This window comes from Salvelinus namaycush, chromosome 3 (assembly GCF_016432855.1).
Source record: "Salvelinus namaycush isolate Seneca chromosome 3, SaNama_1.0, whole genome shotgun sequence".
Classification (NCBI taxonomy): Eukaryota; Metazoa; Chordata; class Actinopteri; order Salmoniformes; family Salmonidae; genus Salvelinus; species Salvelinus namaycush.
In genome coordinates this window covers 54,825,499-54,850,441 of record NC_052309.1, presented here as the reverse complement: position 1 = coordinate 54,850,441, position 24,943 = coordinate 54,825,499, and the positions used below count along the sequence as shown (strand labels likewise).

Here is a 24,943-nt window from a genome sequence, read left to right as displayed (position 1 = left end):
CAAGGGCCATTTCCTCAAAAGTGAGGTTACAAGTTTATCAACTTTCAAAGCAGAATTACTTTCCCATTGTTCCTCAAATGCAGTGTATGACATACAATTTTGCAGCTCTGTGTCTCTGCTTTTATCCAATGTAATAAACACATTTTCAAATGTTGCTACATAAGACCGAATCGAGCAGGTCAGTCATATATAGTCTGTTGTTTCTAGAAAACATAGCTTATTTGTGGTTCCTATACTATTTTGGCCTATAGGAAAGTGAGTAGTGAAAGTACAGTACTGAGTAATGGCATAGCTTGAGTTCGGTGAAACTGAGTGCTCCTCTTTCTTTTTCTGTGATAGTTATGCTGTGATTTTTTTTATCCCTAAGTCCCTCAGCTGAGCACCTTTCACCTGTTACGCAAACCGGCTGAAAAGCATCAGGGTATGCTCACATTCTATGAGTAACCTAGAGGATGAATGTTCATGAAAAGTGCATGCACACGCATACACACCTGTCTCGCTTGTGTTTCTTTCCACTTTTCTTCTTCTTCTCTCTGCGGGAGGGAGAGGAGCTGTCGAACCTGGAGGAGACATGGGGAGAGAGAGAGAGCTCAGAAAGAGAGAGAGAGAGAAAGAGATGAAGAGAGCGAAAGAAGAGCAGTCCTACACAATAAAGCTTATCCAGAAGGAATTGAAAGATTGTTAAGAAAACGTCGCAAAGCACACCTCTAACCTTGCCACTATGAATGATATAGCAGGGCCACTCATACATGATTTCTTCAGAGAATTGTCTGTACTGTCAAAGCGAACAACGAACCCAGTCCTCCATTCTATTCTTTACATTTCATCATTACATTTCCTCTAGTAGCTTTGCCAGTTCTCCTCACCAAGAGTCCTTGAGAGCGGCCAGAGATTTCTATGTGTCGTACATGTCTCTAGTCACCTGTGTCCTTCTCTCCCTACAGTCGGTCTCTCGCTTTCATCTGTAGCACTGCCTCTCTCTCTCTGTCTGTCATCCAGACCAATCTCTCTCACTCCCTTGATGGAAAACCAGGGAGCTGTCTTACTCTTTTTCAATTCCAATCTGTATCTACCATCACGTCGGTGTCCACGGCCCTGCCCATCTTCGGGTTTAAAGGGAGTACACACACAATACATATGCAACGATTCAAATGCAATGTAACAACAGCATAATGCATATCTCATCACTGAGGAAGAATAGTTCTACATCTATTGAGGCCACTGACCGACTCCTTCTGCGACCAGATTTCTTTTTCTTCCTCTTCTTTGGTCGAGGAGATGGAGAGCTGCTAGATTTCCTCTTCATTCTATGGTAGCCAGGCAGAGAGCGAGAGGGAGAGAGACAGAGAGAGAGGGAAAGAAAGAGAGAGAGAGAGAGAGAGAGAGAGAGAGAAAGAGAGAGAGAGAAAGAGAAATGAGAGAGTTGGAGGGGGGAGTGTTCAGTGAGCGAAACATACAAGCGTTTGTCATTACAGTAATCTTCAGTCACAAATAAATTGATCAGCTGGTGGCAAGATTTTCTCCAGGCGAGCAAGCTTAATTTCCTTTGAGTGATGCGACAATCCATACTGTGCATGCAAGTGCATGGGAGCGTACCACTTCATACTGCCTCTGGCAATCTGGCATACAATTATTAATTTCTGGGAAAATGTAATTCCGATAATACATTCTAATGAATCCATGGTGTATTGGCTATACTTCAAAAGACAAACAACAATGTAGTGTAGTGTATGTCAGAATTCCCTGTACTGAGTGTGTGTATTTGTGTGGGGGTGCATTCTGAAGGCTATAGCACTTGGTCTGAAGAGCCCTCTTCAACTGATATCTATCTAATCTGCATATACACTACATGACCAAAAGTATGTGGACACCTGCTCGTCAAACATCTCATTCCAAAATCATGGGCATTAATGTGGAGTTGGTCCCTCCTTTGCTGCTATAACAGCCTCCACTTCTGGGAAGGCTTTACACTAGATGTTGGAACATTGCAGGGACTAGCTTCCATTCAGCCACAATAGCATTAGTGAGGTCGGGCAATGATGTTGGCCAAGTTTTGTCTATGGAGATTGCATGGCTGTGTGCTCAATTTTATACACCTATCAACAACGGGTGTAGCTGAAATAGTCACATCCACTAATTTGAAGGGGTGTCCACATACTTTTGTATATTTAGTGTATATGAAATGGCAAAGGCCACATGGAGAGGATGAGGTAAAGGCTGATTGGATTTCCATCTCAAGAGGTGGGTAGTGTGTGTGCGTGCGAGCTTTGTCTGTACTTGTGTCTGTCTATGCGCGTGCATGTGTGTGTGTGTGTGTGTGTGTGTGTGTGTGTGTGTGTGTGTGTGTGTGTGTGTGTGTGTGTACCGCAGACCTTAATCGCTGACAGCATGGACTACATCCTCTCCGGAGGGCTTGGAGGTAAGCTCCTGTACTGGCAGGCCTCCCACCTCCGCTCCCCTATCTGTGGCACACATGTGCTGTGTAGGAGTGGTGTATGGGGCAGGCTTCCTGACATTTCTTAAAAGTGACACAGTAAATAATATCATATGTATTAATCATATGTATTATTGTAATCAGTAGACTTTAGGGAAAACGCATATAGCTTTTTTAGAGTGTAAAAAAGAACGTTGTATTTAATACAACCCTTTGAAAGTGAAAATATCAACATTTTACTGCAAATGTTGGCGTTTTTTCCAAATTTTTGTAATCATAAACAAAAGGCTATATGGTTTTGGTAGTTGATTAAATGTGTTGCCAAAACAAATACAAAAATGTTAAGCTGTTTTGGGGCCATGTAGACACAACATAGGGGAAGCGATGACCAAAAACGTAAATGGAGGTACATTTCACCGGCCCGGCTAAAATGGTACCATATCAAATCAAACTTTATTTGTCACAAGCACCGAATACAACAGGTGTAGACCTTACCGTGAAATGCTTACTTACAAGACCTTAACCAACAATGCAGTTGAAGAAAGTGTTAAGAAAATATTTACCAAATAAACTAAAGTAAAACATAATAAAAAGTAACACAATAAAATAACAATAACGAGGCTATATACAGTGGGTACCGGTACCGAGTCAACGTACGCGGGTACCGGTTAGGTAATTTGTACATGTAGGGGTAAAGTGACTATGCATAGATAATAAACAGCAAGTAGCAGCAGTGTAAAAACAAATGGGGGTGGTCAATGTAAATATTCCGGGTGGCCATTTGATGAATTGTTCTGCAGTCTTATGGCTTGGGGGTAGAAGCTGTTGAGGAGCCTTTTGGTTCTAGACTTGGTGCTCCGGTACCGCTTGCCGTGCGGTAGCAGAGAGAACAGTCTATGACTTGGGTGACTGGAGTCTTTTACATTTTTTGGGGCTTTCCTCTGACACCGCCAAGTATATAGGTCCTGGATGTCAGGAAGCTTGGCCCCAGTGATGTACTGGGTCGTACGCACAACCCTCTGTAGCGCCTTACGGTCAGATGCCGAGCAGTTGCCATACCAGGCGGTGACGCAACTGGTCAGGATGCTCTCGATGGTGCAGCTGTAGAACCTTTTGAGGATCTGGGAACCTATGCCAAATCTTTTCAGTCTCCTGAAGGTGTTGTCGTGCCCTCTTCACGACTGTCTTGATGTGTTTGGACCATGATAGTTTGATGGTTATGTGGACACCAAGGAACTTGAAACTCTCGACTGGCTCCACTACAGCCCCGTCAATGTCAATGGAGATCCATTTGGCCCGCCTTTTCCTGTTGTCCACGATCAGCTCCTTTGTCTTGCTCACATTGAGGGAGAGGTTGTTGTCCTGGCAACACACTGCCAGGTCTCTGACCTCCTCCCTATAGTAGGCTGTCTCATCGTTGTTGCTAATCAGGCCTACCACTGTTGTGTCGTCAGCAAAGTTAATGATGGTGTTGGAGTTGTGCTTGGCCACGGAGTCGAGGTTGAACAGGGAGTACAGGAGGGGACTAAGCACACACCCCTGAGGGCCCCTGTGTTGTGGATCAGCGTGGCAGACGTGTTGTTGCCTAACCTTACCACCTGGGGGGCGGCCCATCAGGAAGTCCAGGATCCAGTTGCAGAGGGAGGTGTTTAGTCCCAGGGTCCTTAGCGTAGTGATGAGCTTTGTGGGCACTATGGTTTTGAACGCTGAGCTGTAGTCAAGGAACAGCATTCTCACATAGGTGTTCCTTTTGTCCAGGTGGGAAAGGGCAGTGTGGAGCGCGATTGAGATTGCGTCATCTGTGGATCTGTTGGGGCGGTATGCGAATTGGAGTGGGTCTAGAGTGTCCAGGATGATGCTGTTGATGTGAGCCATGACTAGCCTTTCAAAGCACTTCATGGCTATCGACCTGAGTGCTACGGGGCAGTAATCATTTAGGCAGGTTACCTTCGCTTCCTTGGGCACAGGGACTATGCTGGTCTGCTTGACACATGTAGGTATTACAAACTAGGTCAGGGAGAGGTTGAAAATGTCAGTGAAGACACTTGCCAGTTGGTCTGCACATGCTTTGCGTACACGTCCTGGTAATCTGTCTGGCCCCGTGGCTTTGTGAATGTTGACCTGTATAAAGGGCTTGATCACTTCGCCTACCGAGAGCGTTATCACACAGTCGTCTGGAACAGCTGGTGCTCCCATGCATGTTTCAGGGTTGCTTGCCTCGAAGCTAGCATAAAAGGCATTTAGCACATCTGGTAGGCTCGCGTCATTGGGCAGCTCATGGCTGGGTTTCCCTTTGTAGTCCGTAATAGTTTTCAAGCCCTGCCACATCCGACGATCGTCAGAGCTGGTGTAGTAGGATTCAATCTTAATCCTGTATTGACGCTTTGAATGTTTGATGGTTTGTTTGAGGGTGTAGCGGGATTTCTTACAAGCGTCTGGATTAGTGTCCCACTCCTTAAAAGCGGAAGCTCTAGCCTTTAGCTCGATGCGGATGTTGTCTGTAATCCATGGCTTCTGGTTGGGATATGTACGTACGGTCACTGTGGGGACGATGTCATCAATGCACTTATTGATGAAGTCGATGACTGAGGTGGTATACTCCTCAATGCCATTGGATGAATCACGGAACATATTCCAGTCTGTGCTAGCCAAACAGTCCTGTAGCGTAGCATCTGCATCATCTGACCACTTCCGTATTGAGCGAGTCACTGGTACTTCCTGCTTGAGTTTTTGCTTGTAGGCAGGAATCAGGAGGATAGAATTATGGTCAGATTTGCCAAATGGAGGGCGGGGGAGAGCTTTGCTTTGTATGCATCACTGTGTGTGGAGTAAAGGTGGTCTAGAGTTTTTTTCCCTCTGGTTGCACATGTGACATGCTGGTAGAAATGAGGTCAAACGGATTGTGGCCACTAGGAGCGTGGCCACTAGGAGCGCCACTTCTGGATGAGCATTCTCTTGCTTGCTTATGGCCTTATACAGCTCGTCTTAGTGCCAGCATCGGTTTGTGGTGGTAAATAGACAGCTACGAATAATATAGATGAGAACTCTCTTGGTAGATAATGTGGTCTACAGCTTATCATAAGGTATTCTACCTCAGGCGAGCAATACCTTGAGACTTCTTTAATATTAGACATCGCACACCAGCTGTTATTGACAAATAGACACACACCCCTGTCCCTCATCTTACCAGACGTAGCTTCTCTGTCCTGCCAATACATGGAAAATCCCACCAGCTCTATATTATCCGTGTCGTCGCTCAGCCACGACTCGTGAAACATAAGATATTACAGTTTAACGGGACATTAAACCTCCACTATCTATTTTTTTCTCCAATGATTGCACGTTGGCCAATAGAAAGGATGGTAGTGGAGGTTAAGTCACTCGCCTACATATTCTCAGAAGGCAGCCCGACCTCCGTCCCCTTTTTCTCCGTCTTTTCTTTACGCAAATTAAAGGGATTTGGGCCAGTTCTCAAGAAAGCAGTATATCCTTTGCGTCGGACTCGTTAAAGAAAAAAACTTTGTCCAGTTCGAGGTGAGTTATCGCTGTTCTGATGTCCAGAAGTTATTGTCGGTCATAAGAGACGGTAGCAGCAACATTATGTACAAAATAAGTTTAAAAAATAAGTTACAAACATGTGAAAAAACGAATAAGATAGCACAGTTGTTTAGGAGCACGCAAAACGGCAGCCATCCCCTCCAAGACCATTCTCAGTTATTGGTCAGCGAGTGTGTGTGTGATTGTGTTTTTGTGTGTGTGCATGCGTGCGTACATGCAAATATAAATGTGTGTGTAGTATACATGTGTCTGTATGAGTGAGAATACGTGTGATTGTTCCATACCTATAACCGTCTTTATCGTAGTAGTCTCCGTGCCTGTCTGCGTCCTCCTGGTAACCTTCAGCCAGGGCTGGGTCGGTCTGCTCCTCACCATGCTCTCCATGGACTATGTGTTTGATCCTACAGGGAAAACACAGGTCACAGGTCACTGGAAGCAGCCAATGGGAGACCAGGGACCAGGAATTGGGTGTATGTGTGGTAAGAATGACAAGAACTGAGGAACACTGCAGCTGCATACGGCTCAGAACGACTCCGAAAATTAACCCTATTTTCTAAACATTCTGTGCTACAAAATCATTTATTCGAACACAAATCTTTTACTTATCCGAGTCCAAATGTTATTGTCGGAGCACAAATAAAATAACTAAAATCTAAAATCCCCCCCCCCCCCCCCCCCCCCCCCCCCTAATCCCCCCATCCCTTTCCCTTCCTGGCCTGCACCATGTGCCCTCTGCTGATCCATCTCATCTGGCCAAGAACAGTACACCCACACAGAGAGAGGAGGGCACATGGAACACGCGCACGCATATGAGGGGTGATGAATGCCATAAATGAGCCATTGAACGTGTGAACGCGTGAACATTTTAAAAGATTACCATTCAACGAAGTTTATTTATAACAACAACGTGTTAACGTCTGATTAATTCAATTCCAAACAGCTGCCTTAAGGGAATTAACTCCACAGTATAAAATTCACTGTCCTAACTGGACCCCTGCATTGTTTATCATCTGTCAAGGTGGGGGTTATAATGCCTGCATATAAACACAACACATTAACCACATTATAACATTGTTTATTGGATCTACATTAATTAGGTAAATGTAAAAAAGTAATTGACCTGTCAATTCTTTCATGTTAGGCTATTACATAAGCTATACAGCAGGAACATATAGCAACATTCCATAACATTTAAGAGTTGAAACATGTTCGAATCATTCTTATTAATAATCCTGTCACAATTGTTTGTGTGTGAGGGGTTGAGGCGACAGGTAGCCTGGCGGTTAGAGCATTGGGACAGTAACTGAAAGGTCGCTGGTTTGAATACCTGAGCCGACAAGGTGAAAAATCAGTCAATGTGCCCTCGAGCAAGGCACTTAACCCTACTACTATGGCTGACCCTGTAAAACAACACATTTTCCTGCACCTATCCTGTGTATGTGACAATAAAACATGTTTCATCCTTTGCAATGAAGGGGGGAGGCGGTCCCTTTCGTAGCTCTGTTCGTTTGGGAGAGGAGGACAGCAAACCTGTTAATTGTCTGAGCACCACTGATCACAATAGTGTAGCGCATAACAGACAAATATTAAATAACCACATGCACACCTTAGAGATAGATGCATGCCCTGGTCTAATTTAGTTAGAGAGGTATGATAATTTTCAGCCTGAAATCTGAAGAGATTTCAAATCAGTGAAAACAAGAACTCCCTTGAAAGCTGAAGGAGATGGAAATAGACAAGACAGCTAGCTGTAAGTACTAAGTAGTGTTGGTGTGAGAGCGAGTTCAACATCAGAGTTAAGAAGAATGAAGATGGATGCTCTGGGTTTTCAATGTACAATTAAAAATAAAGGTGCAAGTTGGAACCAAATAAGGTTCTTGAGAACGATACCATAGGGCAGGGGTGTCAAACTCATTCCACAGAGGGCTGAGTGTCCGCGGGTTTTCGCTCCACCCTTGTACTTTATTGATGAATTAAGGTCAATAGTTATACTGAACAAAAATATAAATGCAACATATAAAGTGTTTGTCCAGGTTTGTCCCAGGTTTTAGGTGTTGGTCCCCATTTCCAAGATGGCGTAGCAGTGGGATGTCTGTTCTGATTGTCTTGTCCCGTCCTGTGTATATATCGTTTTTCTTCGTATATAGTTCATATATATTTGTAACATTTTTAATCTCAATTTCCATCTACGGACTAATCATACTCTCCTGCAACCCGCCTCACCCAATGTGGTATGGACCTGCTATTTGTTTATACTTTAGTACCGGAACCCCCTTCATAAGATTGCCAGCTAACTAGCTACTAGCTAGTAGTCAGTTAGCCACTGCTAGCGGTCATCACCGTTAACTCGGACATCTGCCAGCCTCAGCCCGGTCAATTCTTGCCAGTCTGCACAGCGCGATTTCAACCCAGAGCATATCGGACTGCTTTTCTCTACCACATCTCCGGATTCCTACCACAAGCTCCTACCACAAGCTACCTTTACTCCGGATCATTGCAGCTATCTAGCTGCTATCCGAGTTGCTACTCCTGTCTAAAGTCTCTGTCCAGAAGCAAGCACCAGTTAGCCTGGTGCTAGCCTCGAGCAAGGCCCATCTCCCGGCTAGGCGAAGAGAACCTTCAGACAATTCCTGGGCTTCAATACCTCTTTTGCCAATTGGCCTGTACCCTTTGCTGCCAACACGGAGCCCCGCCGATCCATCAAGACTGGTCTGCCGACGTAACCGTCTGAGGGGGTTTCAACAGGCTCTCCCGTTGCGACGTCCTCCTGAGTCTGAATCGCCGTGCCTCCAGCTCGCCTAGCTACTCACTGGACCCTTTGATCACTCGGCTACACATGCCTTTCCCTAATGTCAATATGCCTTGTCTATTGCTGTTTTGGTTAGTCATTTTTGTCTTATTTCACTGTAGAGCCTCCAGCCCTGCTCAATATGTCTTAGCTAGCCCTTTTGTTCCACCCCCCACACATGCGGTGACCTCACCTGGCTTAAATGGTGCCTCTAGAGACAAAACCTCTCTCATCGTCACTCAATGCCTAGGCTTACCTCCACTGTACTCACATCCTACCATGTCTGACATTATGCCTTGAATCTATTCTTCCGCGCCCAGAAATCTGTTCCCTTTACTCTCTGTTCCGAATGCACTAGACGACCAGTTCTTTTAGCCTTCAGCCGTACTCTTATCCTACTCCTCTGTTCCTCTGGTGATGTGCTAACAAACCTCCAAACGAGCTTCAACGCCATACAACACTCCTTCCGTGGCCTCCAACTGCTTTTGATGCTAGTAAAACTAAGTGCATGCTCTTCAACCGATTGCTGCCCGCACCCTCCCGCCCGACTAGCATCACTATTCTGGACGGTTCTGACCTAGAATATGTGGACAACTACAAATACCTAGGTGTCTGGTTAGACTGTAAACTCTCCTTCCAGAGTCACATTAAGCATCTCCAATCCAAAATAAAATCTAGAATCGGCTTCCTATTTCGCAACAAAGCCCCCTTCACTCATGCTGCCAAACATACAACCATAAAACTGACTATCCTACCGATCGCAACATCCACCCGTAGCATGCGCTCCAGCAGGTATATTGCACTGGTCATCCCCAAAGCCAACACTTACTTTGGCCGCCTTTCCTTCCAGTTCTGACTGGAATGAATGGAACGAATTGCAAAAATCTCTGAAGCTGGAGTCTTATATCTCCCTCTCTAACTTTAAGCATCAGCTGTTAGAGCAGCTTACCGATCACTGTACCTGTACCTGCCATCACTGTACCTGCCAATCTGTAAATAGCACACCCAACTACCTCATCCCCATATTATTACTTACCCTCTTGCTCTTTTGCACCCCCGTATCTCTACTTGCACATCATCATCTGCACATCTGTCACTCCAGTATTAATGCTAAATTGTAATTATTTCGCCTCTATGGCCTATTTATTGCCTACCTCTACATTTGCACACACTGTACATAGATTTTTCTATTTTTCTTTTATATTGTGTTATTGACTGTACGTTTGTTTATGTGTAACTCTGTGTTGTTGTTTTTTGTCGCACTACTTTGCTTTATCTTGGCCTGGTCGCAGTTGTAAATGAGAACTTGTTCTCAACTGGCCTACCTGGTTAAATAAAGGTGAAATAAAACAATTTGCTGAAATAAAAGAAATGTTCCATACACACAAAAAGCTTTCCATCTCTGTTAGTGAGCATTTCTCCTTTGCCAAAATAGTCCCGCCACCTGACCTTGTGCTGGGGACAATAAAAATGTGCCGTTTTGTCACACAACACAATGCCACAGATGTCTCAAGTTGAGGGAGCATGCAATTGGCATGCTGACTGTAGGAATGTCCACCAGAGCTGTTGCCAGAGAATTTAATGTTAATTTCTCTACCATAAGCTGCCTCCAACGTCGTTTTAGCAAATTTGGCAGTACGTCCAACTGGCCTCCCAACCGCAGACCCAGTGTAACCACGCTAGCCCAGCCCAGACTGGCTGCACCCCTGCCCAGTCATGTAAAATCCATAGATTAGGGCCTAATGAATTTATTTAAATTGACTGGTTTCCATATATGAACTGTAACTCCGTAAAATCGTTGAAATTGTTGCAACTCCCCTCACGTGTTTGTGTAGGTCTTAATTGAAAGGAAAACCCAAAAACCCACAGACACTCTGCCCTCCTTGGAGTTTGACACCCCTGCCATAGGGGAACCATTTTAGGGTCTCTGAAGCAATGTGAATTTTGGCACTCCTTTAGTTTTTTGTCTAGTCTTAGTTATTTGACTAAAATAGTATTAGGTCTTAGTCACATTTTTGCCATTTGATTAATGATTTCATCTAGTTATTGTCTGTGGGCCATTTTAGTCAACTAAGGGCCTAATAATTTGTCACATTGCAGTCACATCACATTTGTATTACCTCATTAACCTACAGTAAAGATAAATCACTGACTTCCATGTGCACAGACATACATAGCCTTGCCCAACACCAAAATCATCTGCATTTCCTATTCTCTTTACAACAGCAAAAATATGACAAACATACTGAGAGTATATTAGAATTCAGCCTACATAGATTTTGCAAATTACATACAAAACAGACAGACACAAGCAGAGAGAGAGAGAGAGAGAGAGAGAGAGAGAGAGAGAGAGAGAGAGAGAGAGAGAGAGAGAGAGAGAGAGAGAGAGGCAGAGAGAGAGAGAGAGAGAGAGAGAGAGAGAGAGAGGCAGAGAGAGAGAGAGAGAGAGAGAGGCAGAGAGAGAGAGAGAGAGAGAGAGAGAGAGAGAGAGAGAGAGAGAGAGAGAGAGTTTGTGTTCGTATCCTACCATCCCCTGAGCTCAGGCTGAAATCAATGGAGGAGCATGGTGGAACTGAAATACGAGGAACACTTGGCAGTAGGGATAAAGACTGTCACATGGTGGTGGTTATTGCATGTTCTGCAGAATCTGTGCGTGTTCTTCCTGGTCAGAATCACTAATGAGGAAGGCTTTTTGCTGAGGTCTGATCATGATTGGTCAATGCAGAGCAGACATTATTGCCTATGGGAGCAGTAGCATTCTGATGGTCCTGCATGAAACAACAGACAAGCAAACTGCTACTACTGCACCCTGCTGCTCCTTATCCCCATGGAAACCACAGGAGGAAGTTATAAAGTCTCCAAGACACTAATTCAAAATGTGTGTGTGTGTTTGGGTCCTGTGTGGCTCAGTTGGTAGAGCATGGCACTTGCAACGCCAGGGTTGTGGGTTTGATTCCCACAGGGGATCAGTACGAACAAATATGAAAATGTACGCACTCACTACTGTAAGTCGCTCCGGATAAGAGCTTCTGCTAAATGACTAAAATGTGCGTATGTGTGTGTGAGAAACAGTGAGAGTCAGTAAACTTGGCTCAAAGGAGCAAACTCTTTTGCTAATTGCTACCCTCCTGTCTCAATTTTCCACACCAAGGCTTTCCTGAGCTCTGAATGCCGCAGAAGGGAGAATTATGTCTATGCCTCAGGAACAGGGCCAAATTCATCTCTCTCTCTCTCTCTCTCTCTCTCTCTCTCTCTCTCTCTCTCTCTCTCTCTCTCTCTCTCTCTCTCTCTCTCTCTCTCTCTCTCTCTCTCTCTCTCTCTCTCTCTCTCTCTCTCTCTCTCTCTCTCACTCTCTCTCTCTCAGAATTGATGCATAGGCAAACGTCAGGTCACAGCCAAGGTGACAATGCATGCCAGAGAGAGACAGTCATTAGTCAGCCCTCTGTGATGATACGGGGCATCAGAAACATTCCACATCATTAGCTCTGAGATGGGACGACAGGACTGGAGAACCTGATCTGACAGGCCTATAAAATAGGAAGGGTGCTCAGTGATAACCTTCTGGCTATGCTCATATTCTATTTCAATTGATGCATGGGGCATAGGGAAGGGGCAGAGGGAAAATTTTACTGAAAATACACGTAGCGATATGAAGTGGGTTAGCATGTGTGAATTATATATATTATATACAGTATGTACAGTGGGGAAAAAAAGTATTTAGTCAGCCACCAATTGTGCAAGTTCTCCCACTTAAAAAGATGAGAGAGGCCTGTAATTTTCATCATAGGTACACTTCAACTATGACAGACAAAATGAGAAAAAAAAATCCAGAAAATCACATTGTAAGATTTTTAATGAATTTATTTGCAAATTATGGTGGAAAATAAGTATTTGGTCAACAAAAGTTTATCTCAATACTTTGTTATATACCCTTTGTTGGCAATGACAGAGGTCAAACGTTTTCTGTAAGTCTTCACAAGGTTTTCACACACTGTTGCTGGTATTTTGGCCCATTCCTCCATGCAGATCTCCTCTAGAGCAGTGATGTTTTGGGGCTGTTGCTGGGCAACACGGACTTTCAACTCCCTCCAAAGATTTTCTATGGGGTTGAGATCTGGAGACTGGCTAGGCCACTCCAGGACCTTGAAATGCTTCTTACAAAGCCACTCCTTCGTTGCCCGGGCGGTGTGTTTGGGATCATTGTCATGCTGAAAGACCCAGCCACATTTCATCTTCAATGCCCTTGCTGATGGAAGGAGGTTTTCACTCAAAATCTCACGATACATGGCCCCATTCATTCTTTCCTTTACACGGATCAGTCGTCCTGGTCCATTTGCAGAAAAACAGCCCCAAAGCATGATGTTTCCACCCCCATGCTTCACAGTAGGTATGGTGTTCTTTGGATGCAACTCAGCATTCTTTGTCCTCCAAACACAACGAGTTGAGTTTTTACCAAAAAGTTATATTTTGGTTTCATCTGACCATATGACATTCTCCCAATCTTCTTCTGGATCATCCAAATGCTCTCTAGCAAACTTCAGACGGGCCTGGACATGTACTGGCTTAAACAGGGGGACACGTCTGGCACTGCAGGATTTGAGTCCCTGGCGGCGTAGTGTGTTACTAATGGTAGGCTTTGTTACTTTGGTCCCAGCTCTCTGCAGGTCATTCACTAGGTCCCCCCGTGTGGTTCTGGGATTTTTGCTCACCGTTCTTGTGATCATTTTGACCCCACGGGGTGAGATCTTGCGTGGAGCCCCAGATCGAGGGAGATTATCAGTGGTCTTGTATGTCTTCCATTTCCTAATAATTGCTCCCACAGTTGATTTCTTCAAACCAAGCTGCTTACCTATTGCAGATTCAGTCTTCCCAGCCTGGTGCAGGTCTACAATTTTGTTTCTGGTGTCCTTTGACAGCTCTTTGGTCTTGGCCATAGTGGAGTTTGGAGTGTGACTGTTTGAGGTTGTGGACAGGTGTCTTTTATACTGATAACAAGTTCAAACAGGTGCCATTAATACAGGTAACGAGTGGAGGACAGAGGAGCCTCTTAAAGAAGAAGTTACAGGTCTGTGAGAGCCAGAAATCTTGCTTGTTTGTAGGTGACCAAATACTTATTTTCCACCATCATTTGCAAATTAATTAATTAAAAATCCTACAATGTGAGTTTCTGGATTTTTTTTCTCATTTTGTCTGTCATAGTTGAAGTGTACCTATGATGAAAATTACAGGCCTCTCTCATCTTTTTAAGTGGGAGAACTTGCACAATTGGTGGCTGACTAAATACTTTTTTGCCCCACTGTATATATACAGTATATATATATATATATACAGTTGAAGTCGGAAGTTTACATACATCTTAGCCAAATACATTTAAACTCAGGTTTTCACAATTACTGACATTTATTCCTAGTAAAAATTCCCTGTCTTAGGTCAGTTAGGATCACCACTTGATTTTAAGACTGAAATGCCAGAATAATAGTAGAGAGAATGACTAATTTCAGCTTTTATTTATTTCATCACATTCCCAGTGGGTCAGAAGTTTACATACACTCAATTCGTATTTGGTAGCATTGCCTTTAAATGGTTTAACTTGAGTCAAACGTTTCGGGTAACCTTCCACAAGATTCCCACAATAAGTTGGGTGGATTTTGGACCATTCCTCCTGACAGAGCTGGTGTAACTGAGTCAGGTTTGTAGGCCTCCTTGCTCGCACACGTTTTTTCAGTTCTGCCCACAATGTGTTCCATAGGATTGAGGTCAGGGCTTTGTGATTGCCACTCCAATACCTTGACTTTGTTGTCCTTAAGCCATTTTGCCACAACTTTGGAAGTATGCTTGTGGTCATTGTCCATTTGGAAGACCCATTTGCAACCAAGCTTTAACTTCCTGACTTATGTCTTGAGATGTTGCTTCAATATATCCACATCATTTTCTTTCCTCATGATGCCATCTATTTTGTGAAGAGCACCAGTCCCTCCTGCAGCAAATCACCCCCACAACATGATGCTGCCACCCCCATGCTTCACGGTTGGAATGGTGTTCTTCGGCTTGCAAGCCTCCCCCTTTTTCCTCCAAACATAACGATGGTCATTATGGCCAAACAGTTCTATTTTTGTTTTATCAGACCAGAGGACATTTCTCCAAAAAGTACAATCTTTGTCCTCATGTGCTGTTGCAAACCGTAGTCTGTATTTTTTATGGCGGTTTTGGAGCAGTGGCTTCTTCCTTGCTGAGCGGCCTTTCAGGTTATGTCGATATAGGACTCGTTTTACTGTGGATATAGATACTTTTGTACCTGTTTCCTCCAGCATCTTCACAAGGTCCTTTGCTGTTGTTCTGGGATTGATTTGCACTTTTCGCACCAAAGTACGTTCATCTCTAGGAGACAGAACGCGTCTCCTTCCTGAGCGGTATGACGGCTGCGTGGTCCCATGGTGTTTATACTTTTGTATTATTGTTTGTACAGATGAACGTGGTACCTTCAGGCGTTTGGAAATTGCTCTCAATGATGAACCAGACTTGTGGAGGTCTACCATTTTTTTCTGAGGTCTTGGCTGATTTCTTTTGATTTTCCCATGATGTCAAGCAAAGAGGCATTGAGTTTGAATGTAGGCCTTGAAATACATCCACAGGTACACCTTCAATTGACTCAAATGATGTCAATTAGCCAGAGGCTTCTAAAGCCATGACATAATTTTCTGGAATTTTCCAAGCTGTTTAAAGGCACAGTCAACTTAGTGTATGTAAACTTCTGACCCACTGGAATTGTGAAAGAGTGAATTATAAGTGAAATAATCTGTCTGTAAACAATTGTTGGAAAAATTACTTGTGTCATGCACAAAGTAGATGTCCTAACCGACTTGCCAAAACTATAGTTTGTTAACAAGAAATTTGTAGAGTGGTTGAAAAACGAGTTTTAATGACTCCAACCTAAGTGTATGTAAACTTCCGACTTCAACTGTATATACATTTTAACCTTTATTTTAGGCAAGTCAGTTAAGAACAAATTATTATTTAAAATGACGGCCTATACCGGCCAAACCCAGATGACGCTGGGTCAATTGTGCGCCGCCCTATGGGACTCCCAATCATGGCTGGTTGTGATACAGCCTGAAAGGAGGGAGAGAGACAGAAATAGAGACAGAGAGAGAAACAGATATAGAGAGAAAGAGAGAGCAACAGAGCGATACGGAGGAGAGTGTGACTTACGGTGGGCGTGTGTGTGTTCCCTCTCTGGTGATTACACCCTCTTTCTCCATCAGCATCTGTCTGAAGGTGCCGACCTTCTGCCTGATCTCCTCCTCAGAGTACCTACAGGAGAGAACACATACTCAGTGGGAGTAGACCAACAACACACTCAAGGCACACACAGAGACACACACAGTCGCAGGCACACACGCAAGCACGCACACAGAATATGTTTAACTATCCTTGAGGGGACCTAAAATTGATTTCAACTCAAAATCCTATTTTCCCTAACCCTAAACCTAACCTGTAAGCTTAAAATAGCTTTTGTCCTCGTGGGGATGTGGGAAATGAGTGAGAACTTACCTTGTTTTACTCGGACTTCTGGTACCCATGAGGATATTAACACACACACACACACACACACACACACACACACACACACACACACACACACACACACACACACACACACACACACACACACACACACACACACACAGTTGATTTACTCGGTGGAGCAGAGCAGACAGGGCAGGACTGCAAGGCAGTGAGGTGGAGTGATGGCTAACTGTCATGGCGAAGGCAAAATATGGGAACCACTAAGTCTTAGTGACTAAGACATGGTATAGACAGGAGATGGAGAATATAGCCAGGCACAGACAGCAACAGCATCACACACACACACACACGGCTAGTCATTTTCAATATCACACGTTTCCCGTCCTATCAGAGAGAGCAGCAAGGCTTATCGCCATCTGTCACAACGGGCGCTGGTGCGTGTGTAACGCCACGTCATCTCCAAACGGGGGGCATAAATGTACAGCTTGACCAGAAGGGGATAAGATGGCTGGCCAGAAACCATATGTAGTGGAATGTGTTTCCCTTAGTATGGCTTAATTGATACACGACACAACTTGGGAAAGGAAATGCAGGTGATTTGCTGTGCCAGCTCAACTTAAAATCTCCCTAGTCCTTCCTTCCGGCCCCTGTGTTTGTGTGTGTACACACATGTGAGAGAGAGATGATTCTCGGTGTGTGGGCATGCGTGCGTGTGGCGTGCGCATGTGTCAGATGATTCACTTTGCTAGATCACCAATTCCCCAGAGTCATTCCTTGATGCCCCTTTCTACATGCCATGTTTTATTCTGACAGCAGAAATAGGGGTGGATCTCACTAGAAACGCCAGTGGTACACAACACATCAATACACTCAATCCTGTTAGCCAATTTCTCAACGTTATCAGCATTGGCTAGAATCCTGTGGGTCACCATCATGTGGGGGTGAAACTCATAGTAATTTAATAGGATCTCGGTGGTGAAACTCAGATTGACATATTAGTAATTTAATAGGATCTCTGTGGTGAAACTCATAGATTGACATATTAGTCATTTAATAGGATCTCTGTGGTGAAACTCAGGTTAACATATTAGTAATTTAATAGGATCTCTGTGGTAAAACTCAGATTGACATATTAGTAATTTAATAGGATTGCTGTGGTATATACGTATACTTTATGTTAGAAGAACCTGAGTGGGATAATTGCCTATTGAATGTATGTTTTGTGGCCAAGTTAACTAATGCAGTGCTAGATATACTGTATTTGTATGTGGGTGGAAAACAAGTAACAAACCCGTTCAGACATTACCACTGACAACCGCTCCAATGTCCACACACAGATTGTACAGTTCTGGATGGGAGTCATGACTCCCTGCCAGTTAGTTCTATTGGAGGACTGCCAGAAGAACACAGAGCACACAGTCTCTGAGAAGGAAAACTGTTCAGCGAGCATCACAGAGGAGCTATTTAGAACACAACTCAAGGTCAAATGCAGAGAGAGCTGTGGAAGGAATGAAGGACGACCGTCTGTATGATTCCTTTTGTTCAATATCTTGTATTTTAGTATTTGTCAATCTGCTACTTAGCATTTTACAACATGCTCTCTCTATCAGTTGTTTCAATGGCACTATCTTTCTCTGTAGGTGTAGCAAAAGCTGCTGAACTGAACACACTGCGGGAGCTGTCCACTGGTGGTCGGTGCTGAAACACATTCAAAAGCTGCTGAACTGAACACACTGCGGGAGCTGTCCACTGGTGGTTGGTGCTGAAACACATTCCCACTCAGTAAAAGAGACTCTCTTTGTTCATTGCCAGTCAGTCACGGCACCAATCCCAGTAAATAGTGAAAATAATAGCAGTAGTCTGAACCAGACCAGAAAGCTGTGTAGGTGCTGTGTCCATTTATCCCAGAATTGCCCAGCGCTATCAGTACCGCGGCTAGGGACAGGAGATTAAGGTAGTGGTCTAGGAGGTCTGACAGTACAGAACAGAGACAGCCCAGTGTGACACCACCACTAGTCACTCCCTGCTCTACTGTAATCTCTGTGTGTGTGTGTGTGTGTGTGTGTGTGTGTGTGTGTGTGTGTGTGTGTGTGTGTGTGTGTGTGTGTGTGTGTGTGTGTGTGTGTGTGTGTGTGTGTGTGTGTGTGTGTGTGTGAGACACCACACCAGTCATTCCCAGCTCTATAGCAATCTCTAGTAATTTCTCAGCCTAGCAGGGCTTGTCAGCCACATCACAAACACAGCAGAGTGGCAAAGAACTCAACTCACTTTATATTTATATCTTTCCATGCATGAGGCCGGCCCCATCACCATACGTAATGTTACTTTACTGTGTTTGTGTGCATCACTGTAGTCACTAGACATATATACTATGTCTGGGTGTGGGTTCTACAGTGTGTTCTACCCTACCATGCCTTGACAGTGCTATAAAAAGAGGTGAAAAGCCTTCAAATAGAATAGGCTCGTATTGTGCACTAATGCTCTCACACACCAAAACAAAATGCTTGGCTTTAGGCGCTCTCCTTCCTTCACACTTCACTGTCCTGATGATAGCAGGCTGAGGTATATTAACGCTTGACACTCGCTCCGTTTACTGACAGCTCGTGTAAAGACATAAATAAGGTGTCAGACTCACAACCCGAAGCTATAAGAGCTCTGTGGAACGGATAGTTATAGTGTACTGTAATGTCCGCCTCCTCCTCCTCTCTTCTCCTATTCCTCCCCTTGTCTCCTCTTCCTCACCCTCCTGGCTCCTCCTCCTCCACCGTTTTGTGATGGAAAATGTTATGTTTGTGCTTTTCTAATAACCAATTTCTGATTGAACGAATCCTCACCATCAGTATCTGCAATTTGGCAGTACGCACAGAACCTTGTTTTGAGAATGAAAGGATATCTCCGTTTCAAGGTCTCAGCTTGGAGAGAAGAAGCCTTGTGAGGTATTGGTCGGTCACATGCATGAACCAAACTTTAATGATGAATTAATGACGAATAAGCTAAATCATGCAAATATAACTTGTCTGTGTAAGCAGTATATAAGAGAACTAACGGGACTGCCCTGGTGGAGCTCACTTCAGACTGGTACTTTATGCATCTAAGTTTGACTGTGACCTCTCAAGCTTGCTGTTACTATACAATGATTCATTTAAAATTGACTTCAAGTGTCCCTGTGTAGAATATACACGACAGTCTCCTCCCTCTCTGGACTCCTCTCACATGGTTTTGTGGCGCAGCCAAGCCTAAAGTCAGACACCTCCGTTCTCCCCGTTTGTTCTACCCTGCGGGATGGTCTGAGGGGATTGGCTAACCATGGGCAGTGGGCGTACGCTTAACGGTGCGTGTAACGGCTGTGGTTTTACAACAACACCGGGGTTGAGGTTGATGTGCTGTGGGGCTAGAATATACCTGTGGATCTACTGACCAGAAGATGTTTGTTTGAGATTCCAGGCCTCTCTGCAGAGGTTATGCATTTTGATTATCTTTTTTCTCTCTTCATTTCAGACAGAAATGTAACAGTATTCCTTCTGTCCCTCTCCTCGCCCCAACCTGGGATCGAAACAGGAACCCCCTACACAGATCAACAACAGTCGACTTTGAATCATCGTTACCTATCGCTCCACAAAAACCGCAACTCTTGCAGAGCAAGAGAAACAACTACTTCAAGGTCTCAGAGTGAGTGACATCACTGATTGAAATGCCACTAGCGCGCACCGCAAACTATCCAGCCATTTCACACCGGTTACACAAAGATCAATCAAAATGTTATTTGTCACATGCGCCGAATACAACAGGTGTAGACTTTACTGTGAAATGCTGTCGAGCCCTTTCCCAGCAATGCAGAGTCAAAAATAAATAAAGAAACAGGAAAATACGATTTTTGGGGGGGAAATGGTAACAAAATAAAATAACAATAACGAGGCTATATACAAGGAGTACCGGTGCCAAGTCAATGTGCAGGGGTACACCTCTTTTCTAAAAAAGGGCGATCTAAATGTATTCATGGTAAACTAGAGCCTATTCACAGACAAATAGCTACTGGGAATTATTCCTTATTCAGTTCCGTAACACAACAAAATCTGTCCTTTCTGGGTCTCTCAGATGTGAGCTTGCTTTTTTCAGTTGCATTAGAGTGGTAAAAAAAAGTCAATTCTAAACTTAAAATCATTGTGCATAAATGGTGATGTTTTGAGTTTTTTTTCAGGGGCTATTAGTGGACTAGCAGCCAAACTTCACATCTCTGATTCTGTCTGTTAATTAGTGCTGTTGTGCCTGAAGTATCTGCCTTGAAGGCCTGTTTACACACACACACACACACACACACACACACACACACACACACACACACACACACACACACACACACACACACACACACACACACACACACACACACACACACACACACACACACACACACACCTGTTTAAATTAATGTTAAACTGAGTGTGGATTGTGTGTGTGTGTGCGAGTGTGTGTGTGTCCATACAGTAGAGAGTCAGCAGCGATAGATACGCTAGATGAGTTGAGGGCCAATTTTGCCAGCCCCATTGCCCTCAACATACACAGTCACGGTGACTGACTGGGGCATACAGTATATCAGACAGACTGGCTCCCTGTTCCTGTCCCGCCAGCACAGCCCTGACAAATCACCTCGATTAAACAGCCTGATTGAAGTAATTAGACAGAAGCTAGAGAGAGAGAAAGAGTCTCCATTAGCTAGAGGCTCAGGGAAATCAAATTCAAAATGCTTTAAATGGCATGAATGACAAGGTCAGTGTTGTCAAAGCGAAGTGATACACATAAAAAAAAAATCTAGAGCTGTGTTCGAATACTCATACTAACCGCAGTAACCATACTACACTGCTCAAAAAAATAAAGGGAACACTTAAACAACACAATGTAACTCCAAGTCAATCACACTTCTGTGAAATCAAACTGTCCACTTAGGAAGCAACACTGATTGACAATAAATTTCACATGCTGTTGTGCAAATGGAATAGACAAAAGGTGGAAATTATAGGCAATTAGCAAGACACCCCCAATAAAGGAGTGATTCTGCAGGTGGTGACCACAGACCACAGACCACTTCTCAATTCCTATGCTTCCTGGCTGATGTTTTGGTCACTTTTGAATGCTGGCGGTGCTCTCACTCTAGTGGTAGCATGAGACGGAGTCTACAACCCACACAAGTGGCTCAGGTAGTGCAGCTCATCCAGGATGGCACATCAATGCGAGCTGTGGCAAGAAGGTTTGCTGTGTCTGTCAGCGTAGTGTCCAGAGCATGGAGGCGCTACCAGGAGACAGGCCAGTACATCAGGAGACGTGGAGGAAGCCGTAGGAGGGCAACAACCCAGCAGCAGGAACGCTACCTCCGCCTTTGTGCAAGGAGGAGCACTGCCAGAGCCCTGCAAAATTACCTCCAGCAGGCCACAAATGTGCATGTGTCTGCTCAAACGGTCAGAAACAGACTCCATGAGGGTGGTATGAGGGCCCGACGTCCACAGGTGGGGGTTGTGCTTACAGCCCAACACCGTGCAGGACGTTTGGCATTTGCCAGAGAACACCAAGATTGGCAAATTTGCCACTGGCGCCCTGTGCTCCACAGATGAAAGCAGGTTCACACTGAGCACATGAGCACATGTGACAGACGTGACAGAGTCTGGAGACGCCGTGGAGAACGTTCTGCTGCCTGCAACATCCTCCAGCATGACCGGTTTGGCGGTGGGTCAGTCATGGTGTGGGGTGGCATTTCTTTGTGGGGCCGCACAGCCCTCCATGTGCTCGCCAGAGGTAGCCTGACTGCCATTAGGTACCGAGATGAGATCCTCAGAGCCCTTGTGAGACCATATGCTGACACATGCACATTTGTGGCCTGCTGGAGGTCATTTTGCAGGGCTCTGGCAGTGCTCCTCCTTGCACAAAGGCGGAGGTAGCGGTCCTGCTGCTGGGTTGTTGCCCTCCTACGGCCTCCTCCACGTCTCCTGATGTACTGGCCTGTCTCCTGGTAGCGCCTCCATGCTCTGGACACTACGCTGACAGACACAGCAAACCTTCTTGCCACAGCTCACATTGATGTGCCATCCTGGATGAGCTGCACTACCTGAGCCACTTGTGTGGGTTGTAGACTCCGTCTCATGCTACCACTAGAGTGAGAGCACCGCCAGCATTCAAAAGTGACCAAAACATCAGCCAGGAAGCATAGGAATTGAGAAGTGGTCTGTGGTCACCACCTGCAGAATCACTCCTTTATTGGGGGTGTCTTGCTAATTGCCTATAATTTCCACCTTTTGTCTATTCCATTTGCACAACAGCATGTGAAATTTATTGTCAATCAGTGTTGCTTCCTAAGTGGACAGTTTGATTTCACAGAAGTGTGATTGACTTGGAGTTACATTGTGTTGTTTAAGTGTTCCCTTTATTTTTTTGAGCAGTGTATTTGTGATGTCAGTTGAGTATTATAGTATGCTTATTGGTCATAGTATGGATATAGTATGCCAGAAGTTCCCCGATGTCGTACAAAATTCGACAAAATATGAAGTATACACGTAGAGGACACTTTTTCCGTACTTTAGGGTCCATAATGCAATTCTTCAGGAAATGGGCGTGGCTTCACATCGTTTCCAGATTTGAAGAAAATGGTGGGAAATATGTAGTTGAAGTACAACGAGAGCGGATACAAATTCATTACTTTAACTAATTATGACAAATGTTAAGAATGTTGAGCAATGTAATAAAGTAATGACTTTTAAAATAAGTTACCTTACACCTTATAGTGCCTGACAATTTGTTAGCTACGCTGTCCTTACGAACCACATAGCGTATCATTACAGCAGTATGTACCGGTATGTCGTTAGCTAGCTACCTAACATTAGTTGGCTACTTATACATCAAACTTGCCAGTATAATAACTATAGGCTAACTAACTACCCACCCAACATTTATTGACTTGACTATTCCCGTCATTCTCAGCTTAGCTAAATGGTATAGACATTGTGCATTCTCAATGGACATTCGGGTGCTTTTGTAAATTCGCTCTGGCTATCTACTCCGATTTCAGATTTCAGAGGACTCGTCTAAGTGTACCAGAGAGCAGAATAATGAATTTACGAGTGCTCACCACCCGTTGAATATGGCCAGTGTCAGTAAACGTCGGCAAAAAAGCGTAATTAAATTGTTGCAAGCAGCACAGTTACAGTCACCAACGCTCTGGATAACATGAGAACAGCCTAACCAGCTCTGCGAGGGCGAGTAAAATGGCCAGAGTGGTCCCATTTGTGTCTGGAAGTAGCTAGCCAACGTTAGCTTAGGTGCTTGACTACCGTTGTAAGGTCAGAACGCTCAAATCAACCCTACTCCTCGGCCCGAGCTTCCAGTGTACGCTCCAAGAGCAAAACGCTCTGAATTTACAAACGGACAATCTGACAACACTCTGAATTTACAAGCGCACTCTCGCACTCCAGATTGAATTTAAAGAACACACCCGAAGTCGTAAAATGTCAAACTAGTCATTTTTTATGCTAACTAACTAGCTACCAAGAGGTTGCATAGCAACAGCATCAACTTCCGGTAGACATGTGAAGAGCTAGTACACTCAACTGAAAGCATACTGTTTGTTTATAGTATACTAAAATGAACTAATAGTATGCAGTATATACTCATTAAGTAGGTAGTATACAGTATGTTAGTATGGGTATTCGAACACAGCTTATGTCTCTGGGCTAGAGAGAGAGACTGTTCTTACACCGTCTCAACTCACATCCCCAGGTGCAGCCGTAGCACACGTCGGACAAAGGCAGTGGCCATCAATACTTGTGCAATAAGTTTATGCCAATATGATGTAGTTAGTAAGATTGAGTGGCTTTGGGTTTGGTGAAGAGGGGTAGTGATATTGATTTCAATTTCAGAGACCAAATTAAAAGACCAGCAACAACTTCATAATGAAATGGTTCAACTCTCATGTGGAGGAGAAAATTTTAATCAGGAATTTAATTGAATAACAAATTATAAAGTTGCACATGTTCAAGTGAGATGTGCTTATACTGTAGAGTCGAGAAAGGCAGAGAGAGCGGGAGGAAGATGGAAAGAGAAAGAGCAGAGAGAGAGAGAGAGAGAGGTGTGTGGAGAGAGGAGACTACCGGATTTCTTCACAAAGCTGCCCTCTACATCTCCCACACAGCAGCAGCTCTAGGAGGATAAGCAGATCCGCGGATGACATGACAGTGCACCAATTCTCTGCCTCTCTTTCTGATTGCTCATCCTCACTAAGACCTTGACCAATAGGAACAACATTTGGGGGAATAAACACGGTGGTTAGGTGGTCCAAAGCAGATTCAAGTCAGATTCACATAGGGTAGGCAACTATAGCCTGAGTCCCAGTTGTGTTTGTGCTGTCTTGCCAACTCATTTGATGCCATTGTCATGTGGCGTTGGCAAGACAGAGCAAACAGTTCTGGGGCTAGTGCTGAACTTGGTGACATTGAATAAGAGGAGCATTTTCTCTTAGCCTAGTAAATCCCTCCTGCTCCTGCTTGGTGGGGATTAATCCCTGCAGACTTTACAAAGAGCTTGTCCCTACTTGGCGGTGGAAAACACTCTCCTCAGAAGACTTCTTCATAATGAGAAAGATCTTTCGCTCTCTC

The 24,943-nt window shown here is 44.4% G+C and overlaps 1 protein-coding gene across 1 annotated transcript in view; it reads right to left on the bottom strand.

Moving 5' to 3' along the window:
• Window positions 1-24,943, bottom strand: part of srrm3 (serine/arginine repetitive matrix 3) — a 65,191-nt gene that overhangs the window by 18,991 nt on the left and 21,257 nt on the right. Inside the window, exons 4-6 of the mRNA XM_038988520.1 lie at window positions 15,990-16,091; window positions 6,277-6,393; window positions 492-560 (exon numbers count right to left, since the gene is read on the bottom strand). Of these exons, the coding sequence (XP_038844448.1) occupies window positions 492-560; window positions 6,277-6,393; window positions 15,990-16,091 (288 nt within the window). The remainder of the gene's footprint in view (window positions 1-491; window positions 561-6,276; window positions 6,394-15,989; window positions 16,092-24,943) is intronic.